Source organism: Parasteatoda tepidariorum, chromosome X1, assembly GCF_043381705.1.
Source record: "Parasteatoda tepidariorum isolate YZ-2023 chromosome X1, CAS_Ptep_4.0, whole genome shotgun sequence".
NCBI lineage: Eukaryota > Metazoa > Arthropoda > Arachnida > Araneae > Theridiidae > Parasteatoda > Parasteatoda tepidariorum.
In genome coordinates this window covers 7,546,680-7,572,971 of record NC_092214.1, presented here as the reverse complement: position 1 = coordinate 7,572,971, position 26,292 = coordinate 7,546,680, and the positions used below count along the sequence as shown (strand labels likewise).

General features: G+C 27.8%; 1 protein-coding gene across 2 annotated transcripts in view; it reads left to right on the top strand.

Moving 5' to 3' along the window:
* The window catches only part of LOC107448366 (uncharacterized), a 73,088-nt gene that overhangs the window by 43,052 nt on the left and 3,744 nt on the right, over positions 1-26,292 (top strand). The window contains exons 3-15 of one of the 2 annotated variants that reach the window (XM_043054894.2): positions 129-201; positions 1,077-1,185; positions 7,008-7,173; positions 9,875-9,947; positions 13,040-13,235; positions 16,207-16,306; positions 18,478-18,617; positions 18,695-18,821; positions 20,061-20,174; positions 20,259-20,408; positions 21,604-21,776; positions 23,054-23,123; positions 25,153-25,319. In XM_043054894.2, coding sequence (XP_042910828.1) covers positions 129-201; positions 1,077-1,185; positions 7,008-7,173; positions 9,875-9,947; positions 13,040-13,235; positions 16,207-16,306; positions 18,478-18,617; positions 18,695-18,821; positions 20,061-20,174; positions 20,259-20,408; positions 21,604-21,776; positions 23,054-23,123; positions 25,153-25,319 — 1,658 coding nt within the window. Of the gene's footprint in view, positions 1-128; positions 202-1,076; positions 1,186-7,007; positions 7,174-9,874; positions 9,948-13,039; positions 13,236-16,206; positions 16,307-18,477; positions 18,618-18,694; positions 18,822-20,060; positions 20,175-20,258; positions 20,436-21,603; positions 21,777-23,053; positions 23,124-25,152; positions 25,320-26,292 lie in introns of both variants that reach the window. The other variant, XM_043054893.2, reaches the window with a different exon arrangement.

Sequence of the window (26,292 nt, the reverse complement as noted above, 5' to 3'; positions counted from 1 at the left end):
AATGTATCTAGTGTGATTTACTTACAAAATTACTTAAATGAAATTAAAAAAATAAATAGAGGAAATTTCGAAAAGAATATCATTAATTATCTTCGTATTTAATTTCTCTCTTCTTTTTTTTCTTTCAGATGCCTATTTTTGGGCTGGCACAAGCAGTAAACCAGATACTTCCGGGTTTATAGTCAGTCATAATAAAGAATCGTAAGTTTTATTTTCGTATTTTTGAATGAATATTTCTGAAAAAAATATATTTAAAAATACGCGTACTTCGGAAAAAAATTTTTTTTAACGTCTCTTATACACGTTTGTTGAAAAATCTACCGCATATTTTTCAGATAAAATTTTAGGAATTATTTAGGTTAGATGAAAATTCTGTTTTTAATCTATATTTCAGTCTAAATAAATCACTGTTAAATTAGCTATAAAGATATCATAATTGTTAACTCTGAAGAGGAGCAAAAAAAGTTTACGTACTTCAAATAATAATTTTTAATCTTTTTAAGTGGTTAACAAAATTAATTTAGCGCTTAACAATTTTAACAATTAATTAAACCTTTAACAATTAATTTAGTGTTTTTTTTATTTTTATACTTCCCTTTTTGGCATTAACACTAATTTTTATTTACATAATTTTTAAAAATTAATGAAAAGGTAAGAAAATTCATTTTAAAGTGCATTTTGAATAGTAGCCTGCCTAAAAATGTGTTGGAAAAATATTTAGAGAAAACAGTATTTTGAGTAAGCAGCAATATTTAGACTAAATTAACTTTTAATATATTTTAAGGCAAAGATTAAAAGAATTTTAAGAATGTTTATAAACATCTGATAAAAAAAAAGTAGTTTAATCATTTTGGAAATGAATTATACAATATTGCAAACAAAATATGTCTTTTGATTTTTAATTGAACTATATACATTTTCAAAAAGATTTTATTTAAGCGCTACTTGAAATAATAAAATGCAAAAACAGCTTTTTAACTAATAAATTTTACTTTATTTTTATAACCTATTATGAATCATTTATCAACTGATTTTATAGCGTTTATCTTTTTTATAGTATAATTGCATTTTTTCAGATCAAATATTCTAGAAAAATCGGATAATCAAGATATGATTCTCCAATTACCAGATGATATGAAAATAGAAGATATACGGTGGTTATCGGTTTGGAGCAAAAAGTTTTTGGTCAGTATTAAAATTTGATATTTGCACATTATTCCTTCACGCAATAATTTAAGAATACGTTTATTATTCTACTAACAAAAGCTTTTACAAGTAATATAATAAAAACTAATATTACTAAATAATATTACTAAATAATATTATTAATAATTATTAATAATTATTGAATAAAAACGAAATAAATATTGATTAGACGAATTATTTAAATTAAGTTTTTAAGCTGTTTGTAGTAAATGCTTTCAAAAATGTTATAACGACGTGACATTGTACAAAAAATTTGACATTAAGAAAAAAAATAACTTTTCACGTCTTCGTGTATTTTTATAAGTAGTTCTTCAATTTGTTATTAATATTAATTTCAGTTTCAACAAAACTAGCTCTGAAAAAAGTGACCGAACATAAGTGGAAAATACTTGCTAATAATTACTTATTGTTTTCATTACTTTAATTAGACATTCAATTTTAATACAAAATATTTTGTTAATAACTGAGGGCACAGTTTTGTTTTACAAGAAAATTATTATATCCTGAAATATGAATTTTTTTACGCTTCGAATTTTTATTTAAATTAATAGTCCGTAAAAAAAAATTACGTATAACAATTAGATAAGTTTCGTATAAGCGAAAAAAATATTCGATTTTATAAGACATTAAACTGTTTTTAACCATACTATGAATAGCTTTAGTAACAAAATCATTTTATGATATCATTTAAACTCATTTCAACTAAATAAAGGCAACAAGACTAATTAAAAAACAAATAAAATGTAGTTATCTGTGAAATCTTCTTATGGATAACGTCTTAACGCAAAAAAATGTTACTTCATGTAAAGATAGGAAAAAAGATATTAAAACTGAAACTTATATTCGAATCTGAGTTTTTATAAGTTAGAATATATATGACGCTGAAGTTGCTTATATCCTTTACTTAAATACGAATACTAAGAAATTAAATATATGTTTAGATCTTTTAGACCACTGAATTTAAATACATTTTATTAATAATTAACAAGAAATATCTAATTAATAATTTCAGAATAAGCAATTACGGTAAATTATTTAAAACTATATTAGTTGCATATTTTATAGGGATAATTAATAATGAAATTCCATGGATAGATGCAATATCGATGTCATATAGATAAAATCTTAAACTTCATATCAAACAAAATTTATTGCTAATGATTATATTAACTTATGTCTCATGGAAACGGTAAAAACTTAAGAGACTGTATATTGTATAGCACATAAAAATTTGAAAATAAAATTATAAAACTTTTATTTTAAACATTTTTGTTTTAAGTTTCCATATTTTGCATTTTATCGAGCATAAATTACCTATAAAAGTACGGGAGTTCTTCAGATGTCAGAAACAATGAATAACATTTAAATTAAAAATTAAATGCTTCAGTCTAAATTTATGGTTTTTCATTATTACAATTTTTTAGGTTAATATGGTGAAGGTGAGGAATTTACATCTTCATGTTTCAAGTAATTACAGTCTCTTTTCCAAATTGTTAGACGCACTATAAGATTCTATGTAAAATCTTAATTATCAGGTAATAATATACAATTTTATTGTTTTTACGCCACTGAAACCGGTTTGCCCTTGTTTACCTTCGTCTATCAATTGGTTTACATTGTAATGCAATACTTTAGAAATAAATACAAATAGAAAGTACATAAAAAATCTCCCGAATAAAAACCCATTACATGTATGTTTAAATATAAAAGTATTGCATATAAACTCGTGCAAAACATGCTTTTAAAAAACTTGAGGGAGTCTAATAATTTGATCTAATTATTACAATATAATGACACAATACCTGTGACATAATAAGTATTCTATATTTATATAATATATCGGATAATTTATGCAATCTTCGAATTTATATTATATATCATCTTATTTAACCAATTAGTACCCGAAAGTAAACAAGTGCAAACCGGTTTCAGCCGCGTAAAAACAATAAAACTGTATAGTATTAACTAATAATTAAGATTTTACACAGAATCTTACAGTGCATCTCATAATTTGGCCAGAGACTGTATTCTTGAGATAGAGGAAAGTTGTCTAAATCTTATCATTTTTCCCACATTAATTTTTATCATTCACAAAGAAAAATACGTTTGAAATATTTTATTGATAAAATATAATAATTAGCTACTAATATTACTTTTTTGTACATAATATTTGTGCAGTAAGTACTGAAAATTAATTGTTTTCACAAGGTCTTCGTATGATTTAGAAAACCAGTTGCCTAGTTCATACCACTAGCTCCCTATATTGGACCGAGCTAGAAAATTTAAGCAAAAATGGACAACCAAATATATATGCAAGTCCTAAAAGAAGTAGTATTGTAATATAAAATGCAGTACTATATTTTCTGAACTATTATGAGTTCAATAAATGGAGCAACTAAAAACATTACGATAAAACATGAAATTTTTTACTAATAAACTCAAATATGACTCTTACTTGAAAAATTTATGTTTTTTTTCTTCCCTTTAAAGAGTTTTTGAGCGTATTATTTTATCAAAATTTAAAAAAAATCTGAAAATTCTAAGAAACGATATTTTATCTTAAGCAAGTAAAAATATCAAACCTTCAGAAATAGCCCGATCCTATATAACTATGTAATTTTTATTCATTGTTGCGCTATGACTAAAAATGTGAAGCTGAAAAAATTAAAAATACCTCTGTGTGATAACGAACAGTGTTCCACCTTTATCCCTTTTTATTCTTTCAAAACTCTTTATTTAAATATAAGAAAATGGCAACTCTAGACTTAATTGACTCGCAATTTTCAATTGAAGGATAATTTAAGAATATCGAATTTCTAGCCAAGAGAAATTGTGAACAATTACACAAAAAGGCAAAATAATCAAATCGAATGAAATTTTGAATTTAGAAAGCATTTTTAAATTAGCTATTCTTTTCACAATAGACTATGAATAAAAGTTTTTTCTTCTTAATTTTCACATTTTTTAATTCATGATTTGTCTATAAAAACTAATTTTTTAAGAAATAGAAAAAATTGGTCTTCATGTCTTTGCTAGGTATTTCCCAATTTAAGTTTGAAACTCATTCAATGTTAATAAAAAAAACTTTCTACTTGTTTGGTGTTAAAAGTTAAATGTAAATTAAGTAATAAATAACAGCTACTGTATAATTTTTCCAAGTAAGTTATATTTTTAAAAAAAAAATTTTGTTGAATTATTTTATTATTTAAATAAATTTATATCTTGGTCATGGAGCCATACTTTTAAAGTAAGTACATAAACGTACGATTTTTTCGTAAAAATACGCAATTAAGCATTACAACTTGTTTTGAGATACTGGATTGTGTTATTATACTAGATATAAGATACTGGATTGTGTTATTGTGTAAGTATTTTTGGAAAGTATTCAAAAATTATTCCTTGATGCTGTGATAGGTATTATCTAAGGTAATTATCGATTTATTTCGATAGATTTGTTTCTAAGAAATTTCAAAAAGAAGGTAAGAAAATCTTTTATCTGTATTTTTTATAAAGAAAGTCCTTTATCCGCACTGTTAATCTTTGCCTGACTATATAATTAGTCAAGAAATTATAAAATTCACAAATCTAAAAATAGCACCGAAAAATGCTGGAATTCTGTTTTAAGACCAAAAATAAAGATTTTCCGTTTGAGTTTTAATGTTAGAGCATGATAACATCTGAAAAACCACGTTTTCAAATTTTGGAATAAGCCTTTTCTTTGCACGCAACACATATGATTTAATCTCGCATGATGCGTATGAATATGCATGATTAGATTTCAGACATTACATTTCAGAAATCGAAACACAAACATTTCTTAACGACATTCTTAAACTAATTGCACATTATCTGGAATACCTATTTTGCATAAAATTTCTCCCGTTTGCTATAAACACGTGACCGTCTCGTGAAAACTAATCTTAAACCAACAGATTCGCTTAAAGTACTTAATTTTGGAAAACATGAAAAATATTCTTCAGCGAAAATAAACCTGATATTTTAAGCCGTTGCCATTTTGTCATGCAGTTATAAATTTTAAAGTTTTCTTTTTTAATTCACATGGTAAATAACAAATTTGTTAACCGAATTGTATGAGACCACATTTAATTTGATATAGACACAGAAGAAAAATTATTTCGATAGAATTTTAATTAAGTCAGAAGGACAGTTTTAGAAGAATTAATAATACAACTTTTCGAAAATTGACTGTTTTTATTAGTCTAGAAATTTCGTTTAGAGACTTGAAACTGAGAAAAACACTAAGACTGACTAAAGAATGACACTTAGTTGCTTACATTTTTTTCCCAAATTATAGATTTTTTTACAGTGAATGCGATAAGTTATAACATCTATTTTTGTAATTTTATTTATGAAATGCTTGAAGGAAAGATTTAAAAAGTAAAGTAAAAAAACATCTTTGACGATAATCAATTTAAATTATAAGTAAATCAATCCTAAACCAAATCAAATTATAAATTAAAAATGTGAAACAAAACACAATTAATTAAAGTAAAAATTTTATTGCTCGAAACTGGGTAATAGATTGTTGTAGATTTATTTTCTTTTAAAAATATTCTCTAACAGTATTCTCTATTTGTGCAATGTTCTCAATCCTTAGCAATATTCTCCCTTTTTAGTAATATTCTCTATTTTTAGCAAATATTCAATACAGGGGTGCGGCAAAAAAAATTGGGCAAAGTAATTGCATCATAGAATAGAAGCTCATTTCAACTCATTTCTTTTTTTGTGCTCATTTCTTTTTCGTTTACCACTTTAATTATAAAATATTTTATAATATATCTCTAATTTCGAGTTTTGTTTTTTGGCTTTTTTTATAATGTTAAGAAAAAGATCTGCAATTTTATAGTTGTTTAGGCTAGGAAAGCGAAGTGTAAATAAAATTGTTCGTTCGCTCTGTACTCACTCAATCGTTGTTTATAAAAATTGAGACTTTCTAAAGCAATCGCTTCTGCGGAAATGTGATATATTAAAGGTAGAAGACATTGCTGATAATTTCAAAACGACTCTGCGACGCTGCAAAAAGTGGTCACTTTGAAACCATTTAAATTTATTTATCAGTAAAAATCAACACTTATTATTATTCATAATATTTTATTAATTAATTTATTTTTAATAAAGTTATATTAACTACTCTGCACTCAATCGTTGTTCACAATAGTTTGAACTCTCTAAAGCAATCACTTCGGTGGGAATGCGTTAAATTAAAAGTCTACTGTCATTATTATTTATTATATTTTATTAATTTGTTTATTCTTAATAAACTTAGATTACTCAATCGTTGTTCACATAAGTTTGGACTCTCTAAAGCAATCGCTTCGGTGGAAATGCGTTATATTAAAAGTCTATTCTCATTATTATTTGTTATATTTTATTAATTTTTTTATTCTTAATAAAGTTATATTAACTACTCTGTACTCAATCGTTGTTCACATAAGTTTGGACTCTCTAAAGCAATCGCTTCGGTGGGAATGCGTTATATTAAAAGTCTACTGTCATTATTATTTATTATATTTTATTAATTTGTTTATTCTTAATAAAGTTATATTAACTATTCTGCACTCAATCGTTGTTCACAAAAGTTTGGACTCTTTAAGGCAATCGCTTCGGTGGGAATGCGATACATTAAAAGTCTACTCTCATTATTATTTGTTACATTTTATTAATTTATTTATTTTTAATAAAGTTGCATGAAAAATTGTTTGTCTGTTTTTTTTCTTGCCGCCTCCTGTATTTAAGAAACTTTCCCTAATTTTGTTTAGAAATATTCTATTTTATTTCAGACTAGTTTTGGATATGTTATTTTTCCCGAGACGATTGTACCGCCTCGGCCAGTTCTTATCGGCCCATTAAGAGACACGTCAAAAGGTGTATCAACTGGTAACATATTGATACTTGATTCTCAAACCTTTTTAATACCTGATTTCAACTATGATGGATCTGGAAAAGGTAAGGCTTAAATAATGCATTAGATTTAACTGAAGCATTTGATTTCAAAAACAGCTTCATTTATATTTTAGAGACAAAAAACAATAACAAAAAGTGTTTATCAAGACATTCAAGTTTAGGAAAAAATTATTATTTCTGAATGGAACCGATGTTCGTGTTGTTTTAAGGTATTTTTAACCATCAAAATATGTTGATTGTTATTTTAATTTATAAATATTTCTAATTTGGATCATTTTTATGATAAATATAGTTTTTGTGTAATCGGTAGAAAAAATTCAAATTGTACTTGCTTTAATCTGCAGTTGAATTGTGTTCCACCAAAAAAATAAATGTATGGTACAAAAATGAATTGAATTGAAATTTTTAAAACATTTTTGTATTTTTTTATCAAGGCATTATTATTTTGATTAAAAACACAAAAAAGTAAGTTTTACAGAAATTTATTATGTTTTAAGAGCTAATTTTTATCAGAATTGTTTCATTCCCTAAAATTGAAGGTTAAGTGATAGGTTTATAACTTTTGAAAAAGAAAAAAAAAGGAATAGAAGGATTAAAAAATTAAGAAAGCGAATACCTCGGGTTTTATTCTTTTTTTTAGTAACTTCCACAGTTTCGTCGTTAAAAAACCCTTTTGATACAAGTAAAAATGTTAGTAACTATTCCTTAGCAATAAAGTAATTTTTTATCAAATGAAAATGCACACATCATTAAGTAATGAAACTAAAAATGCAAATTATTCAAGATTTCCACTGGTTTCCAAAAAATTTAAATACTATCGAAAAATCCTACATTTATATACAAAAAGGTATCAATTACGAATATCCTCTTAAGCTGTTTAGAAAATTAATATAAAATGCGTTTTTTTGTCGTTTCTATAAGTTACAGTTTACACATTAAGGAAATTATTTGAGTATGTACAGTGCTCAAAATAAAAATCGGAACACCCTGAATAACTTTTGATCTAATGATTGAATTTGTAAGTTCAAGGACTCAATATTAACGGTTCGAAGGGGGTGGCTTCAAATATGCTAATTAAACAGTGCAGACGATATTTTAAGAAATAAAATCAGACACTAAAACGTACTTTCTCTGAATAAACGTGCCTTTTTTTTTGGCGAATTGGGATTGATGGCCCTCAAAATATAGGGGATAGCCGCAATCTGGGACAGATGGTTCTAATAGTTTGGTCAGGATTGCAGTCCAAAGTTTGAACCTCTTAATCTTAATTTCAATTTTTTCGTATTTCATCATATCGTGAGAACTTTTTAAGCGAATTCAAAAATTTGTTAACACAACTATAAAGCTCGTTTATTCAAAGACAATAATATGCAAAAATAGCTTTTATTAAATATTTGTTATTTTTTATAATTTTATTTAATAATAGTCGAAAAAATTTTGAACTATAAAGTATAAAAAATTTTCAATCATTTCCTAGAAAATAATTTTGCAAGGCAAAACACAAAATTTGAACGAAATTGGTCGAATGGTTCCAAAGAAATTGAAATTTAAAAAAAAATGTGCTTTTAAATTTTGATTTCTCAGGAACTAATCGACCGATTTCGCTCAGATTTCGCATTTTACCTAGTTAAGTTACATTCTTTAAAAGAATGTAAAAAATTTTATACTGTTAGATTGTTTGTATTAAATTTTTTCGACTATTATTAAGTAAAATAACAAAATATAATAAATATTTACTAAAAATTATTTTTTAAGAGGAATTATCTTTGGATAAACGAATTTTATAATTGTGTGCCAAATTTCTTTTTAATTCTCCTTAAAAAGCTCTCGAGATATGGTTAATGCACAAAACATAAAATTAACATAAACGGGTTCAAACTTTAAATAGCTCTCTTGAACGAACTATTGGGATCATATTTTCCAGATTGCTGCTACCCTCTCTAGTTTGGGAGTCAGAAATCCGAATCCATCGAAAAAAAAGTATGTTTATTCAGAGAAAGTACTGTTTTTATTTTATTTTGTAACTTAAAATATCGTCTGCACCTATTAATTAGCATATTTAAAGTAACTCCCTTGAACCATTAAGAATGAGTCCAAGAACGTGAAGATCCCATCATTTGATCAAAAGGTATTCAGGGTAGTCTGTTTATTTTTTGCGTACTATACGAGTGCATACTGCAAAATTTTGCAACTAAGTATAAACAAATTAATAAATAATTAAAAATAATTTGGATGAAAAAAATATATTCTTGTAAAACAAGTTTCCAGAAAACTTCACAGTTGTTAAACTCATTACATTTCATTTAATGAATGAATCAACTATTAATAATCTAATCATTTTTTAAGAGCTTTATAACTTTTATCATAAAATCAAATCATACCTCTAGGGGTACTGAATTGTAGATTGTTAGTTCCCTGGTTCAGGTCAAAATTACGATCTGTGGACGAATGAATGGATGCATGAATGGGTCCAGCCTATGAAAAGGCAGTGACGCATGTATGGCTGAAGTCGTAATCTTGGCTATAGATGGCGCCACAGAGAAAAAAGACATGCCCCCTCTGCCTTAAATTTGCAATGTTTTCACCAAGCAGGCTTGCTGGCTTTGGCATGTGTCATTAGGAACAACAATATGCAGTGACTTCCTTAATTTTTTATTCATATGATTAAAAATGCGTGTTAGATTAATCCAAGTTAAATGAATATTTACGTTCCTGCCTGCTTAAGCTATGTTTTTCTTTTCAGGAGTATATTGGTGGTTATCTAAAGATGTGGAATCAAATATGGATGATATAAAACTACTTGAAGAAGATGGAAGGTTCGTATTAATTATGTGTGATTATGTGTTAACTTCGTAATTGAAACAAAGCATGAAATTAATTTTTGAGATTACCTTACTTAAAACCTTTACCTAAAGTCTCAGTATAATAAATCCCACTCCTCAAGTAAGGTGAGCTTCAATTGCTGTTTCAAGTGCATTCTAAAAAAGCTCGATGGGTCTTGACTGACATACTTTGAATATCTCTGGTTTCGATGTATTCCTCGGTCACCCCAGCTATATATGAACGCGTGTTTTTACTCATAAAAATGAACTGAGGAAAAACAGCGCTTCTGAACACTCTTTAAAATTTTAGCTCTAAACCTCAGAAAATGTCTTTTTGACACCAAGTCACTGATGAGCATTGATTCAGTATAAACAATGATTCTTGATTTGTACACATATGAAAAGAATTAGCGATCCGGTACCATCCCTCCAGCATCATGGCAGTGGCGGAGTTTGGGGTATGTTTGCAGGTGTGATTTTGGAATGTGTTACCCACCTAATTTATCTTTACAGGAACCGGCCGGATTTTCTCAGACTAAAGCTGATATTCTACAGCCCTAAGTAGGACTGATTAGAAGTATCATCTGTTCTCAGTTCATTTTTTTTTTAAGAATGAAAATACGCGTCCAAACAGGGCTCGATTAACCGAAGAATACTTAGAAGTCGAAAATATTCAAAGGAAGAACCGTGATGACTCAGGGATAGAGAGCTCGATTTCCAATGAGGGGAACCGGGTTCGAGTCCCAGCGATGATTCGTAGATACGAATTCCACAGCCGGCTTGCTCCTACACAGTGTTGACGTAAAATACCCTCAGTAGTAGACTGATAATGGATTATTCCCCTTGCCGTCAGGTTAACCGTGGGAAGTTTTCGTGTTTTTTCCTCTCCATGTAATGCAAATGCGGGTTAGTTCCACTAAAATAGTCCTCCACGAAAGCAAATTTATCCCAATACTTGATCCAGTAGTTTCCTTGCCTTCTGGATTAGGTTCAGAATTAAAAAGCTACAGAGTTGAGCATTGGTAGTCATAAACCCAAAAAATTGGGTTGTCTGTTCATTGACGGTAATAATATAAAATAAAAACCTTCAAAGGATGTAGTGGCCACCCGGATCTCCAGCTCTTAATTCCATAAAGTTTGTCAAGAATGCACTTGGTAGAACATTTGCATACCTCTACCCCTTTCACAAACTTCTAGATGCTTAAAATTGCAATTTATTCTCACAAAACTTTTAATTTGTATAATTGTCCCAAATATAATATGCCGAAGTATTCGCTAATATATTATACATATATTAGCGATTAATTACATATATANTATTCGTGAAAATTTATTTTTTAATTATTTTTCGGACATGAGTATTTAAACTATAGCTTTATCTTGCCTTCTTAAATTGACTTAACCATGACAAAATCTGGACAAAAAATTAAAAATTGAGATTTTTATATATTTGGCATTTTCATATCATAAGTTGCATATATTACAAAAATAAATTTCGTTTTATCAGTTTTCATACATTTTATTTTAGAGTTCATAGCATTAGCCGTAATAGAAAGAAAATAGTTGTCACGTCGAAATCTATTGCGAAGCATTTAACATTATTTTTTCAATTGCACGGCAGATCTAGTATCACCAGGAATATCTAAACTGAAAAATAACCAAAAATGCGTGATTATGCCGTACATATTATTTGAAAATAAAATGAAATTCTCAGTTTATTTTCCTCCTTTTCTGTGGTTGGTTAGGGGTTAAAGGAAGGGGAAAATTATAAAATCTCTTTTAAAACTGCTCATCTTTTTACTTGGGTGACACTACGCTTCTCTTCACTATAGTAATATACCTAAAATTATTTATTTAAATGTAATCTTCACTTTTTATCTTAAAAATTACATCAGAATGAAAGCTTGATTTTACTAAACGTCGTATTAGTAGAGAAACTGTATTTTACAATTTTGTAATAATTTTCATAGTTTCCATTTTCTCAATATCGATTCTATTACTTCATTCCGTTTGGATTTTTAAAAAAAATCAATTTTAAGAAAACGTGTTTTAAAGGTTTATTTTTGTGTTAATCTTGTTTTTAACTAGACACAATGACGTTGTCCGATGACTAAACATTTTCAACTTATTTCTCGAATTATAAAATTATTTCCTTTTATGTAAAGCATATTTGCCTAATAATATGCTCAATTTAATGATTATTAATACTTTTTTTTCAAAATTGAATGCGTCAATTTTTTTAATGGCTGAAATCTATATGTTCATTCGAATCAAATCATTAGAACAAGAGGAAGTTAAATTTAAAGTACGTATCTATTGATTTGCTTAAAATAATATAATTACTGGAATTTTTCATACAAAATAATTGGAAAATTATAACTGTTGCTTGACCACTGTAACCTATAATCAATCGTCAGGTCACATATTTGGGGTAAACATATCTGCAATTAAATTTCGAAAGACTATTAAATTATTAATAACAAAATACTAGTAGATTATAGATTCCAAATTTGTGGCCCTTTAGAATGCGATGCTCTAATTCATGTATGAATGGCAACAAGCTGCTTAGTACAAAAAATGTCTAGTATTTCTATGCTAGTTGTAAATGGTTAAAACGTCGTACAGTTTTGTATTCATGTTTTTTTAAACTCTTCTGGTTGTTAACGGTTTCGAGACCGTAAAGGTAAAAAATGTTCTTTACCGTAAACTTTAATTTGGATGGACAAACTGCTGCCGATTATTTTACTGCAATTTCAGAATAAAAATTCTAACAGTGTAAAAAATAATATGCAAAATAAATAAATAATAGAAAATAATATGAAAAAAATATGTAAAAAATAGTATCAAATGAGGTATGAAAATAAAATTTAATATTATAAAATAATGAATGATCAGGTTGAAAATTTTATTTTTTAAATATGTGGAATTGTCATACTTACATTCTAGTTGCAAAAATAAAATTTGTTTGTGCTGAATCTGCCAGCAACTTTTAAAAAATATGATACAAATGTGGTTTTCATTGTTTTGAATGTTTTTACAATATTCCTTATTTTTTTATTTTTTTTTTATTGTCTACATCTCTATAGGGACTCACCTGTAAAAGAACACATTGGTAAAACTGTCGTTATCATCTTACCTGATGGACATTCTGTATTAGAATACAATGTTTTGAGCTTACGGAGTCTTGAAGATAATGAAGATTATGGTTCCGTGGAATTACCAACTAATTTAAATATTCCACCCTCACCTCGTAACCTTGGATTAGTACCAGAGCAAGAAACGGTGAAAATACTTACGCAATTCATATCACCAATTTAAAAATAATTTTTAGTTAGTTAACGCGGTCAATTTATATTTCTTTCAGGAAAATTCAGGTGATGTATAATAAGTATTGACTAAACATTTCTGTAACGCATGTTTAATTCAAGATTTATATTAGTCATTAGGCACAAAGTCATCAGTCTCAGGTCAAAGTCATTAGGCACAAATCAATTCGATTTTATTCCTTGCTAATTTGAAATTAATTTCAACACAATCAGATCGAGTGTCTCCATTTTCGATGAGTTTTTAACGAAGAATTTTGTTAAATAATTTGCTCATCCCTTCGAGATATTTGTATGATGTGTAAATAACATTCGATTTAGCAAAATATCGATAAAAATTTGACTTTAATGCTTCATACTGTCGCATTAATTTGAATTCATTTCTATATTTCTATATTGTCGCATTCATTTCTATATTTTAGGTAATATCACTCACTAGGTAATATTACTCATTATCTTACAAAATTTACATTTTTTAGAATGACATAATGACATTAGCATTATATGACATAATGAGTAATTTTCATTGGAGCTGTTCATTGAAAATGTTTATGCTATTTAAAAATTTCGACAAATTATTTTTTCTATAAATATTTTAAATTTATCTCATAAAAAATAAATCAAAATTTTTTTTAGTGAAATAGCTTTAAGAAAAATCTTTTTAAGATTCATTAACGTTGAGAGAGTGCCCGTTTTTAACCCTACAATTAGATAATTTAATAGAGCCTGACATTTTACTTAGAGATGCTCTCTGATTAATGATGTCTACATGTTTACAATATTAATATTATTAAAATTCGAAGAAATATTTTTTTTCTGTCCTGTAAAACAGCTTATTCAACTCACTTTGATAAAATGTGTCTTTAAATATTATTTTACTATTCAGAAATACAGAGAGCTCACTTAAAAACAGATTAATCTTGATTTTCAGAAAAGCAACAGCTATTACCGTAACTGTTTGGTTCAAAGGAAATGGTACATAGGTAAAATAAAATGACCCATAGTCACTACATATGCCAGTATATGTCTATCTAACAGTACGAAGCATTTTTTACCAAAATTAATATACAAAAACTGTCATTCTACAAAATAGGAACACTGACATCGAATTGAAACTCCATATTATCTACAAGCGGTCTTATCAAATACTTCATAACGATTTTGTGTAGTCAGAAACTACTTCTATGATCATATTTGAAGACTTTAGTAAAAGAACTAGATAAGTGACATTTTTGAAGAATCGAGTGGAAGGACCAGGCAAGTCACTTAACAGCAAAGAATTAACAAACAACCCTAGAATATCACTCACTTGGCAACGATCGCTAAGGCGTGGGCAGTTATTTACTCAGAATAAAATGGAAAACTTGAAACAGCTGTTTCCATTCATTAAAAATTAATGCAGGTTATTTTCCAAATCAATAATTAAAAAAAAAATAGGCTTCATCTCATAAATGTCTTTAGCGTATTATTTTATTGTTTCTAGTTCTCAATACTTTGTGTTTTAGACACACTGCCCTGTTAATAAATTTATTTTATTTTTCAGAACCAATTATTATAAAATATTATTTTGTGCTTATGGAACTTTTTCAGTATATTACCTGCTCTTCCAACGGGTTGCAAAAAAAATAGATAATCAATAAATCGATAATGATAAGAAATCGTGCAGAAAACAGAAAAAGTTATATTTACCTCTTGTTGCCTCTGAATCATTTTTGGGAGATTTTCTGGCAATCAAGGCTTGATCAATACCTCCTAGTACATAGAAGGCTTAAGCACGGGTTGCCATAAACAGGAAATTTGATCCTTTAGTAGTCCAAACGTAATGACATCTTTCGTGTTTCCCCACTGCGCAGTTTATTTTCGTTACGTCGGCCTACTAAATTGATCCATTCTGAGGCCTTCTCTTTTAAAAGAGGTGTTGGCTTGATACCAGGTTGTTCCAAAATGAGTTAACTGAAATTTTATTTCGTGAATATATGCCAAAATATATGCATATTTATTTTAGCTTTACAAACAAAATTATATTCGTTGAAAAATGTTAAAAAACTTCCTTGAAGGAAAGCAAATGCTAAGCACAAAATCATTAAGAAATCCTTCTTTATCGAAGAGTTATGGTCATGTAAATACACTTCCAAATATGAGTTATGTCTTCACAATTATGCTAAAAACATAAAGATTGAACAAAATGAAGAACATAAAGACTCATTTACTCAAATTCACTAAAATGTCACTTACCTGGTTCTTCAAAGTCGTCGTTATTTAAAAAAGTAAACAGTTTAAAATATAGTTGAAATAGTTATCTTAAAACATGATAGTGAACTACTATACACCGGAGCTGTTACTTTTCTATCTACCATGTAATAAAATCCAAGTAATAACTAATGATATTTGAAAGTGCATCATTATTTTACGTGAAACACATGTTTTTAATACTTGCAGAACTATTTCGCTTTTATATGAAATTTTATTTTGTAGATGAGAGAATTATTTATGAAATTAAGGGCGCACCATCACTCCTTAATAATCGTCAGTTTGAGAGCTTTTGCACTGAGGAAATTAATGAAAGGCATGTTTCTCCACAACGACAACGGATTTCCATTATAATTCGCGTTTGATTGCATGATTCATTACTTATTTACTAATCTCGTCAAATTCGAAGACTGTCTTAGGTGCACAAAGATGTCTAATATGTAAATTAACTTACTTTTGCATTTAATGTTTTGAATTTGAAAATTGTTTATGTTTTAAAATACATATATTTTTATTTTATAAAGTGATTATTTCTTTATTCTTCTATCGTACGAATTATCTCAACACGAAGCTTTAAAATTAACTACAATGCGGTCATTGAAAACCGCTATTGTAATATACTATAGAGATAAAAATAGTGGACTTTAATAATAGCGTTTAATTATTTATTTGCTATGTAGAATAAACTGAATTGTGAGATGCTGAACGACAACTTAAGCTTACAAGTAAAATGGGCTATTCAACGAAATGATATCATCATTCATTTGACTGGAAATGTTGGTAAGTCTAAATTATCGGTGAACCCGTTATTCAAAGGTGTAAAACTTTTAATGGGGGTAGTTGTAGCAGATATTGGGTGTGGATTTTGAAACAGGCTGTAACAGTCATCCCTACTCTTACTATTTTTAAAAAATTTTTTCAATCATAAACTATTTTTGATAATATGTAGATACACCAAAACCCTCAGTAAAATACGTTATTATAATACCAATTTCGTGCTGGCTAAACATAGCAAAACTATATTAATTACCTAACGATTTATAATCAGTTTACTTGAGCCATAAGGAATAGAGCATCCGCCTCCCAATAAGGTGACCCAGGTTTGAATCCCAGCTTTGGCTGGTCAGTACGAATTCTGCTTTCCGCTGGCACTGACCACAGAGATGACATAAAATCTCCTCAGTGGTATATGGATCATGGGTTAGAATCCTGGAATAGAATCCCCTAATGCGGTTTTCGAGGTTTTCCTCTCCATGTAACGCAAATACTGGTTAGTGTCATCAAAAAGTTCTCCATGAAGACTAGTTTGCCTCTACTCTTGACCAAGAAGTTCTCTTGTTTTCTGGATTAGGTTCAAAATTTCAAGGCTGTTTGTTTGAACAGGCTGTTTGTTTGTAGTAAACTCAGAATTGGGTTGAACGCCAAAATAAAATCTATTACCTAGAGAAGAAGAAAAATTTCACTGTTTCCAGAGAAATGATTTTTGTTCTTTTTTTCTACCTTGGGTACACTGTAAAAAAATTTGGTGTATAGTTGCACCATTTTCGGTGTTGAGGTAAATTAAAAAAATTTCAATGTATATAGTCATATTTTTTCTTTACTTTTTCAGTGTTGTAGGTTTTTATGTATTTATTTATTTTTGTTTGTTTGTTAACTGACAATACTCATTTTCATGCGCATTAAAGTGAACTTATGACTTTATTACAAAAACATTTTGTTTAAAAAACAAGCGCATTTTTAGTTACAGATTTGTACTAATTCTTACAAATGATTGCTATTTTATCAATTTTATACAATCTGTTGTACAATAACTACAGTTCTAAATTTCAGAGTACATTTAGTTTAGAACTATACACCAAACTTTTTAGCAGTGTACAGTGGCATTGCTTGAGCAAAAAGAGGCATCTGCTCCCAGAAGCAGCCTCAGTGGCGTGTCATGTTCATGAGAGTCATTTAAAGAACACATCATTAATGACGACTCATATCCAAACAAACTGTTCTTAAGTTTAGATACACGTAACAATATTAAATATAGACACGTTCCCTTCTTTCTTTAAGTTTAAATACACGTATATCTCCATAGAAATTAAGTGCGTTTTCCTTGATTTGTTTATTTACATCAAAATAATTATCTAAGGTATAAAAATCCTTAATATAATAACAAAAAACTCAATAAATCCGCGGAAATAATTATTATTTTTTAATAACCGAATATTGTTGTTGTTGTAGTTTATTTACGTCGCACTAAAGCTGTTGGCAACGGTCTGGGAAACATCCCTAAGGATGATCCGAAGCCATACCATCACAATTTTGATCCTCTGCAGAAGGGGTGGCAATCCCCTTTCTGTAGCCCAACGACCTACGCGAGAAGTCGAGCACTTAACGGTAAAACAGTTTAACGATGACCAATACCGAACACCCTCGGTCCCTTTGTAGATTGATCCAAGGGATCCCCCACCCGCACACTGACCGCAACCAATGATGCATGACTTCTGTGTTCTTCTGGGAACCGTGTCTTAACGATCAGTCCACTGCGGGACAATAAACGAATATATCTTAGCACAAATATAATTCCGATAATCTAACGAATTGATGATTTGAATCGATATATATATATATATATATATAGATTCNAAACAATTTTGTAATTACATGAAATTGTTATTTTTCTAGGGGACTTCCAAACATTCGCAATAAATCAATAATTTTCTTACATAGATGTAAGATATATATATATATATATATAGTATAGATAGATATAGGAAACACTAGTATCCCATCTGCTTCTCTGGGCCAAGTATGTAAATGAACATAAAAGAGTATTGGGAAGAAAATTTAAAATTCAAGTTAATTTTAGATTACTATCTCTATATCATTTTGTTTTAAATCTATAGTCAAGTAAACATTTATTGCATGAATATTTTTATTTAATGTATTACTTATGTTTATAGGAAAATTACAATACATGGCTTTAGGTTTGAGTAAAGACGATACTGAAACTAAGTTTGATGCGTCTGATGCAATAGTTGCTTGGCTTGATGAGAATGGCAGAGGTCATGTTGAAGATTATTTCTTAGAGAGCATTGAAAAGGTAATATGTATATCAATTTTACAAAATGAGCAAGTATAAAAATTTGTTGTTGATGTTTTTTTAATGTTTTCTTCAAGTGTGAAAACGGTCATGGAATGTGCCCGGATATTTCTCATCAAGGGTCTAAAAATAATATCGAAATGGTAAACACCACAATATCTGGTAATACAACAACTATTGTCCTCAAGAGGCCATTAAAAGCAGGTAATAGTTGCGTTTAGATAATAAAAATTAAAAAAATATTTATATAGTGCTTGAAATCATACTACAATAGTTGAGTATTTTTTCTTTTTTTTTTAAGAAAACGCGTAAATGCTTCAAATTAAATTGTTAAAACACTATTTTTTTTATAGAATTAAATTACTATTTTTACAACGCAATATATCTGCTTTTCATTTTATACTGTTCGTAACGTAATAATTTTATTAATAACACTCAATTAAACCTATTTTCTATCAGAAAAATCGAAAATATATATTGCATAAAATAGTTTCATAGTTGAACTTAATATCAGTACAATAAAGATTAATAAATAAACATAAAGTTTGGTAAATTTGTTTTAAATTTCCTTTTCTAGTCAAAAAAAAATTTTTTTTTTATATTTGTAGTTTTAATTGCTAATTTTCAGATCATTTTTACGTCTGAATAGTAACTTTTTTTCAAACAAGAGTAATTTTTCCAAAAATGATAGTAGTCAATACCTTCTTATATCGATAAATATACTATTTCATCTTTCTAAAAGTATATTAGTTTTTGTTCTAGGTCATTCAATAATTGTAGAATCATATTGACAATGTGACAGCATTTCTGAGAGTGAGCTTCCGCATGGACTAAACTGTAAAAAATTCCGGATCAAATAACAGTGTAAAGTACCGACACTTTGGGTGCATCATCCCTAAAATCCATTTTTACCGTAAAATATTATAGTAATATTAATTTAATTAGAGTGATTGAGTGATTTTACTGTAATTATTACTGTTGAAGTTACGGTACATTACATTTTTTCTACCATTACATATTCCGGTTAAAATGCATTTTACGGTAAAATGTACCGGTGCAAAAGTTGCGTGGTATTTTTACCGGAATTCGATCCGGAATTTTTTACAGTGTTAAAAGGATTTTCCAATTTCAAATAGCTTTTAAAAACTAACAGCTTTTACTTAATCATCAAAATTAATACAATGAAATTAAGAAAGATTTTTGTGAAGCTTTGCTCTATTTCACTAAAAAATCGTTAAATGCAATATTTTAAAAATAATTTGAGAATTTAAATAATAGATTTTTTAACTAATCCAGTTATCGCAATTGCATGATCTCTTCCATTATTCAATTTTTTTCATTATGAAATTCGCAAGTTGCGTTTTTCTGAAGCATGATGAAAGTTTTAAAAATTCTTATAAAATTTATTTATTACCTGATGTTAGAATAATTTTCTTTTCACAGAAGACCAGGTATATGATCAAAACATTTATACAGATGGGCCCCAAGCCATTCTTTGGGCAGTTGGATCAATTCAAAATGAAAATTTTGTCGAATCCCCAAAATTTCGCTCCAGAGGTAGTTATGAATTAGGCTAATTATATTTCTTAACACGAAGGACAATTAAATTGTGCTTATTGAATATTTATTTTTTTTATCAAGGTAATCTTCTACTAGACTTTGGTAGAGATCCAATTTGGAATTGCCCTCAAACAAATGAAAATGAAATTCAAGTTGTGAAACCTAAACATGTGTTTGAAATTCATTGTCCAAGTGATCGTATTTTTAGAGCACAACTTGGGCCTGCAGAACGTAAGTTTAAACCTGAATTTAAAAAATGTAAGTATGAATTTACAGAAACAGCTACATGCAAATAAATAAATAATAATCTGGCATCAATATCTGCGTTGATAAGAGTATTTCTTAAAATATTTATTAAATTTATTTTATTGAAAATAAAATTTGATATATGGTTAGACTATAGGCTTTAAACAAAAAATTTTAAATTGAAATTTGTCAACCATAAACAATACACACAACAGTTATGAGTGACGAAAATTATAATTTAATTTTAAAATCTTGTTTTTTTAAAATACATTATAATTTACTCTTAATGAAAGAATTCATTCTCAACATTGAGCTAAATTACTGTTTTTACAACAGTATATGTGTATATATATAATTTAAGAAAATGTAATTTAATGCAGAATACCCGACAAAAAATTCAAATGCGGCAGAAGACAACAGAATCCACCAACAACAGCACCAATAATAATATAAACAAAAATATATTTTAAAAAAATGGAAAATACTGACAGCCTCTTCCTTAGGACAATACTACCATGCAATCCGTGCAGGAGCAGTTTCTGCAGGCTAAATACGGCTAACAACCCTCTGCCCTCAACTGCCCCAAACAAGAAAAAAGAAGAAAGAAAAAAAAAAAATATATATAAATAAATAAATACAAGAAAACACTAAGAAGAAACCCTTTTTTTCATATGTCTATAATTTTTCTTTGTTTTATTCTTCATTTTGAACTTATCTAATGAGTGCTGTTTACTTGCAGCTTAAGCGCAATAAATGTTACTTATTGTTTTTCTTAACTTTCTTAGTGTTTTCTTGTATTTATTTATTTATTATATTCATTGTTGTCCGTATTTTATTTTGCACACTTCACGCCTTTTCTGATTATCAACCCTCATTTTTGTTATAATCCTGGACAAGAAAGATATATTGAATAACTGTTGCCATGCATACCAAAATATATATTTATCGCATGACTAGCAAGCTTTGAATTCAAGNTGCAATTCTATATATATATATATATATATATATATAAAAGAAAATTTGAAATATGATACGTTTTATTATATATTATATGCGTGCGTGCTCTGCTGAAAGTAATTATTACATGGAATAGCAAAGTAGCAAAAAGAAGATCTAAAAATAAATCAATAGTACCGTGCAGATTTTTTTTTCCTAATAGAATTTTTTTTTTCTACGATAGATTACAGGAAAGAACTAGTGTGGTACATCAATGGATTACCGACACCTGATTTGACAGTGCAAAGAGGAGAAAGTTACACTTTCATTGTAGAAGGAGGAAATACTCCAAATAAACGGCATCCGTTCTATATTACCGATAGTAGTGATGGCGGCTATTTACTTAAGGCATCAGAGGTAATATATCTTGGCTAATTTATAAATAAGATTAAAATAATATTTTTTAAAAGAAAAACTTTAATTTTTTGGCCCATTATTCTTAATATATAATAAACTTAAAATATGAGTAATTACCTTATTAATCTGCAAATACGAATGCATAACCCTCCTATGCATCTTTAAGTTTATTTATGCAAAAAATGTATGCACCTCATGCTTAACATTAATGTATATCTTACTATATGTCCTTTAAGGACTGACATTTACGGTGAAATAGTCTAGTGCAGTAGTTTCCAATATTTTTCAGCTATGGAACCCTAAATATTGAACATTCTTCGGCGGAATCCTGACTTTATAATATGATTGAAATTTAAGATATATAGAAACAATAAAATAAAGTAAAACAATTGTGATCATCTTTACTAATGAAAGACTACTTTATATTCTCATTAACGAAATTTTTTCGTTATTTTTTTTTAATAATAATCTTAAATTAGATTTTATATCCGACAGTTGAATTCACATTCCAGGAGCTGTATCTAATTTAGTTTTAAATTTGTTTTTGGGTATATACATAAGTGAAAATGAAACAAATTAGCCACATTATGATTTTTTCTGCATTGAAAGCTAAAAGAACTGAAATGAAAGTTGAAAATGGTTACATATTTCTTTATTAAAGAATTTAGAAATTTAATTTTATTAGAAAAATTCGATGGGAAATATTAATACAATTTTTCATAAATGCAAATCCTTTTTATAATATATTTAAGATATTGTTATTGGAAAAATAATACTTTTTAAAGAAAAAATTTGCTGTTTCTTTTTTATCGACATACTGTAAGCAGCTTTATGAAGGCGGCAACCGAAATGTCTGATTAATAATAGGTTATTAATTAGATCTAAATATATAAACAAGGTTTCAAAAATCGTTGCTATTAGACAAAAAAAAAATTCTAACTCTTACAATTCCGCACGGAACCCTAGGGTTTCGCTGAGCTCCATTTAGAAAGTGTTCTGATCTTGTGTTTTGTTTTTCGTCACAAGTTTCAATATATCGTAGCTGTTATAAGTGAACTAATGAACTACTAAATGAATTAGTGCTACTAAAACATTTTTGATTATTATTTGTATTGAAAATTTTAAATTAAAAACTTTATACTACTAACTAAAATAGATTAAACGTTTTGTGATGCTGGATAGAGTTTTTACGTTTTTTCAGAAGTGTAAAAAAAGGCATTTTTATATTTATTAAAAACTATACTTTATTTATATTAGTTTTCAATCATTTTTTGTAGGGCTCGAAAGAAGAGTTTTTTGCTGGAGTAGTTAGAGATTCAAATACCAACATATTCTTTCCAACTGTCGGTAAGATGGTTTAATTTTTAGCAGATTTTTAAATTTATACAATTATGATTAAATGTCACAAATTTTTATAATTTTATGCTAGAAAATTTGCATGCTCACATTCCTTTAAAGTATCTGACTAGTGCAGAAGCTTAATTTTGGGCAAAATTTTCCAAATTGTCTTTATTATGAATTTAGAATCCCTATACACTTAGCATTCTAAAAGTATTTTAATTTCGTTTGAAGTCGAATTATTTACTAAGTTATAGCAGTTTTGTGAAAGTTGATAATAGTGTATATACTTATAATTTTAAGTCTTTAAATGATAATTTATCTCAATTATCAGTTCATATATGATAATTATCTATGATAATTTTTTTCAAAATCAGATTTTTGCAGATTTTACACCACCTTAAACAAGATATCTCATCTTGTTTTTAAAATAATTGTCTACAATTTTTCATGAGTATTTATATTTATAGCACACATGTTTTGAACTACAGATAAGAAAAAAACGTAGAATTTCATTTTTTCTGCATGCTTTTTCGCAAAGAGAAGAGCGGAAATTTTAAAAAATTTGCTTTTTTAAGTACATTGATCCCTAACTCAGTCGTATATTAATTTTCTTTTAAGATAATAGTTCAAAACATAGTTAAAAGCCTTCCAAATAAAATTCTCGAAGGATTTTTTATTTTATTTTAGGTGATAAAAATTTTTTTACAGTGTTCAGCGTATATGCATAAAAAGTCTTTATTTTTACCTAAAAATGGCCAGTTAAAAAAATAACAATAATAATAACATTTTTTACTAGATTTGTAAGTTTTTACACGTAATAAAACAACCAAACTAGTTTTTAAAAATTTCATATTAAAATGAAGGAAAAAAAACTTTTCTAAACTTATTTCGGATACCTTAAATACATTTATTTTTACATCTGAAATACTGATGCTAATATTCAATAAAAATAAAATTAAGAAAACCTTGTGTTTAACGTTAGTTACTTTTGCCTCAACATTTTTTTAAAGCTTTTTATAATAATATCTTTACACTGTCTTTCCGTTACTTCTCAGAATCAAACCAATTTTGATGCTTTAAATTGCACCTTTACTACGATGGCTCAGATAATGGTTCTCTCATACTTTGATAACATTTTTGTTCTGTTTTTATTCTTTTTTAATGCAGAAATTTGAGTTCTTTAAAGTGCACATTAGTATAACTTCCACGAGTTATAGATTTCTCAAACCATATAAAGGACAATGATAACAGAATGCCATCTGCACGTGTGTGTATGCCTAACAGTTTTAACAGTAATTCTATCATCTTAGTCCCTGGCCAAATCATTAGACGCACTTTAAGATTCTATGTAAAATCTTAATTATCAGGTGATACTATACAGCTTTATTGTTTTTACATAACTGAAACCAATTTGCACTTGTTTACGTTCGTGTATCAATTGGTTAAATTCGACGATATATTATATAAATATGTAATATTTATTATATCAGGTATTATAATAGTATATTATAATAATTAGACCAAATTATTCGACACACTGTGGTGTTTTAATAATGACATGTTTTGCTCGAATTTATATGCAATGCTTCTTATATTTAAACATACATGTAATGGATTTTTATTCAGAAGATTTTTTAAATACTTCCTATTTGCGTTTATTTTTAACGTATTGCATTACAATGTTAATCAATTAATACAAGAACATAAACAAGTGTAAAACGGCTTTAGCCGAGTAAATACAATAATGCTGTATATTATCACCGGGTAATTGAGATTTTATATAGAATTTAATAGTACTAATAATCTAAATTATCTAAATAATCTAAAGAATCTAATAATTCGGTTAGGGACTGTAGTAAGATAATTTTTTTGCAATCCATTTAAAAAAATTTATTCCTTTATAAGCTGTAAATTTTTTCAATGTATAAAAAAAGGAAAAAATTAATTGTTTTTAAAATTTTTAATTTATTTTAATAATTAAAAAAACATGAACAAAATCTGTGAACTCATAGCTCTTTTTTGCATCTTTACTTAGAAGGAAGATTATGCGAATGGAAAATATCTGTTTCTGATCCAGAAGATTCTATAAACTTGTCATCAAGTGAATCAACCCAACCATTAACTCTCATCTGCGAGTTTGGCACCTCAAAAAATCTTACATGGACTCCAGATTCAAAAACGCCAAACACAGTTTATTATCAGGTATTCTGAAGCTCTAATTTAGGAAACGACTTGTTTTTCATACTTATTCTCAGTTTGTTCTTTACTTTTAATATAACTTTCAACACTCTACATTTTTAAAATAAATAACGTTTTTAGACGTCTATATCATGTTACAATACTTTATAGATTCTGAAACGTTATTGTATTGTATAGGTTATTATATTAGTGTAAACGTTATTGTATTGCATAAGTGAAAGCATTCAACATTTAGATAATATTATCCTATTATTAACTTCTTACAACCTGCATATCTTTGATTAAATACACGGATTCATACTAATCATCATTTTGCGTGTTAGTTAGAAAAAAAAGGAGGGGGATTCAGACATAAGAAAGAGTCATATATTTGTAAAATCCTCAAGTCGTGACATATTCTCATCACTATCCTTATGTGGTAGATCAAATAAAGCTGATAATAACTAAGGAAAAGTCATAGAATTTATCTGGATATGAAAAATTTGCCGAAGTTTGATATTTGAAACAAAAACACTTTCCGCTCCTGTCTTTTTAGGTTTAGTACGCTTATAATTAATTAAATCCTTCTTCATTTTTTTAAAAACATTTTAGCGTTTTCATCTCAATTGTAGTGACTTGACATATATGTATCATTCATAGTTTTATTTTGTAATAAAATTTATAAAACATTATTTGGTTTAATTGCAACCCATAATACATGTGATTTAATTGATCAGTAACATTCCATATATATATACAGGGTGGTCCCGAATTCATGGTACAAACTTTAATGGTAGGTACAGGACATTGTAACAATGATTTATTGTATAGGAATGTATAGTCGCAAGTGACGCGGTGAGGCGTAAACAGGGGAAATAAAAGGAAAGAGAAATGGAGTGATCGGTTGGTATCATTGCCGGTAGAGGGCAGTAGATGTCTAGCCGCAGTGGAAAATGATGCATCGCAGTAGGGAAAAGCGCCATTCACAATTGTGCTG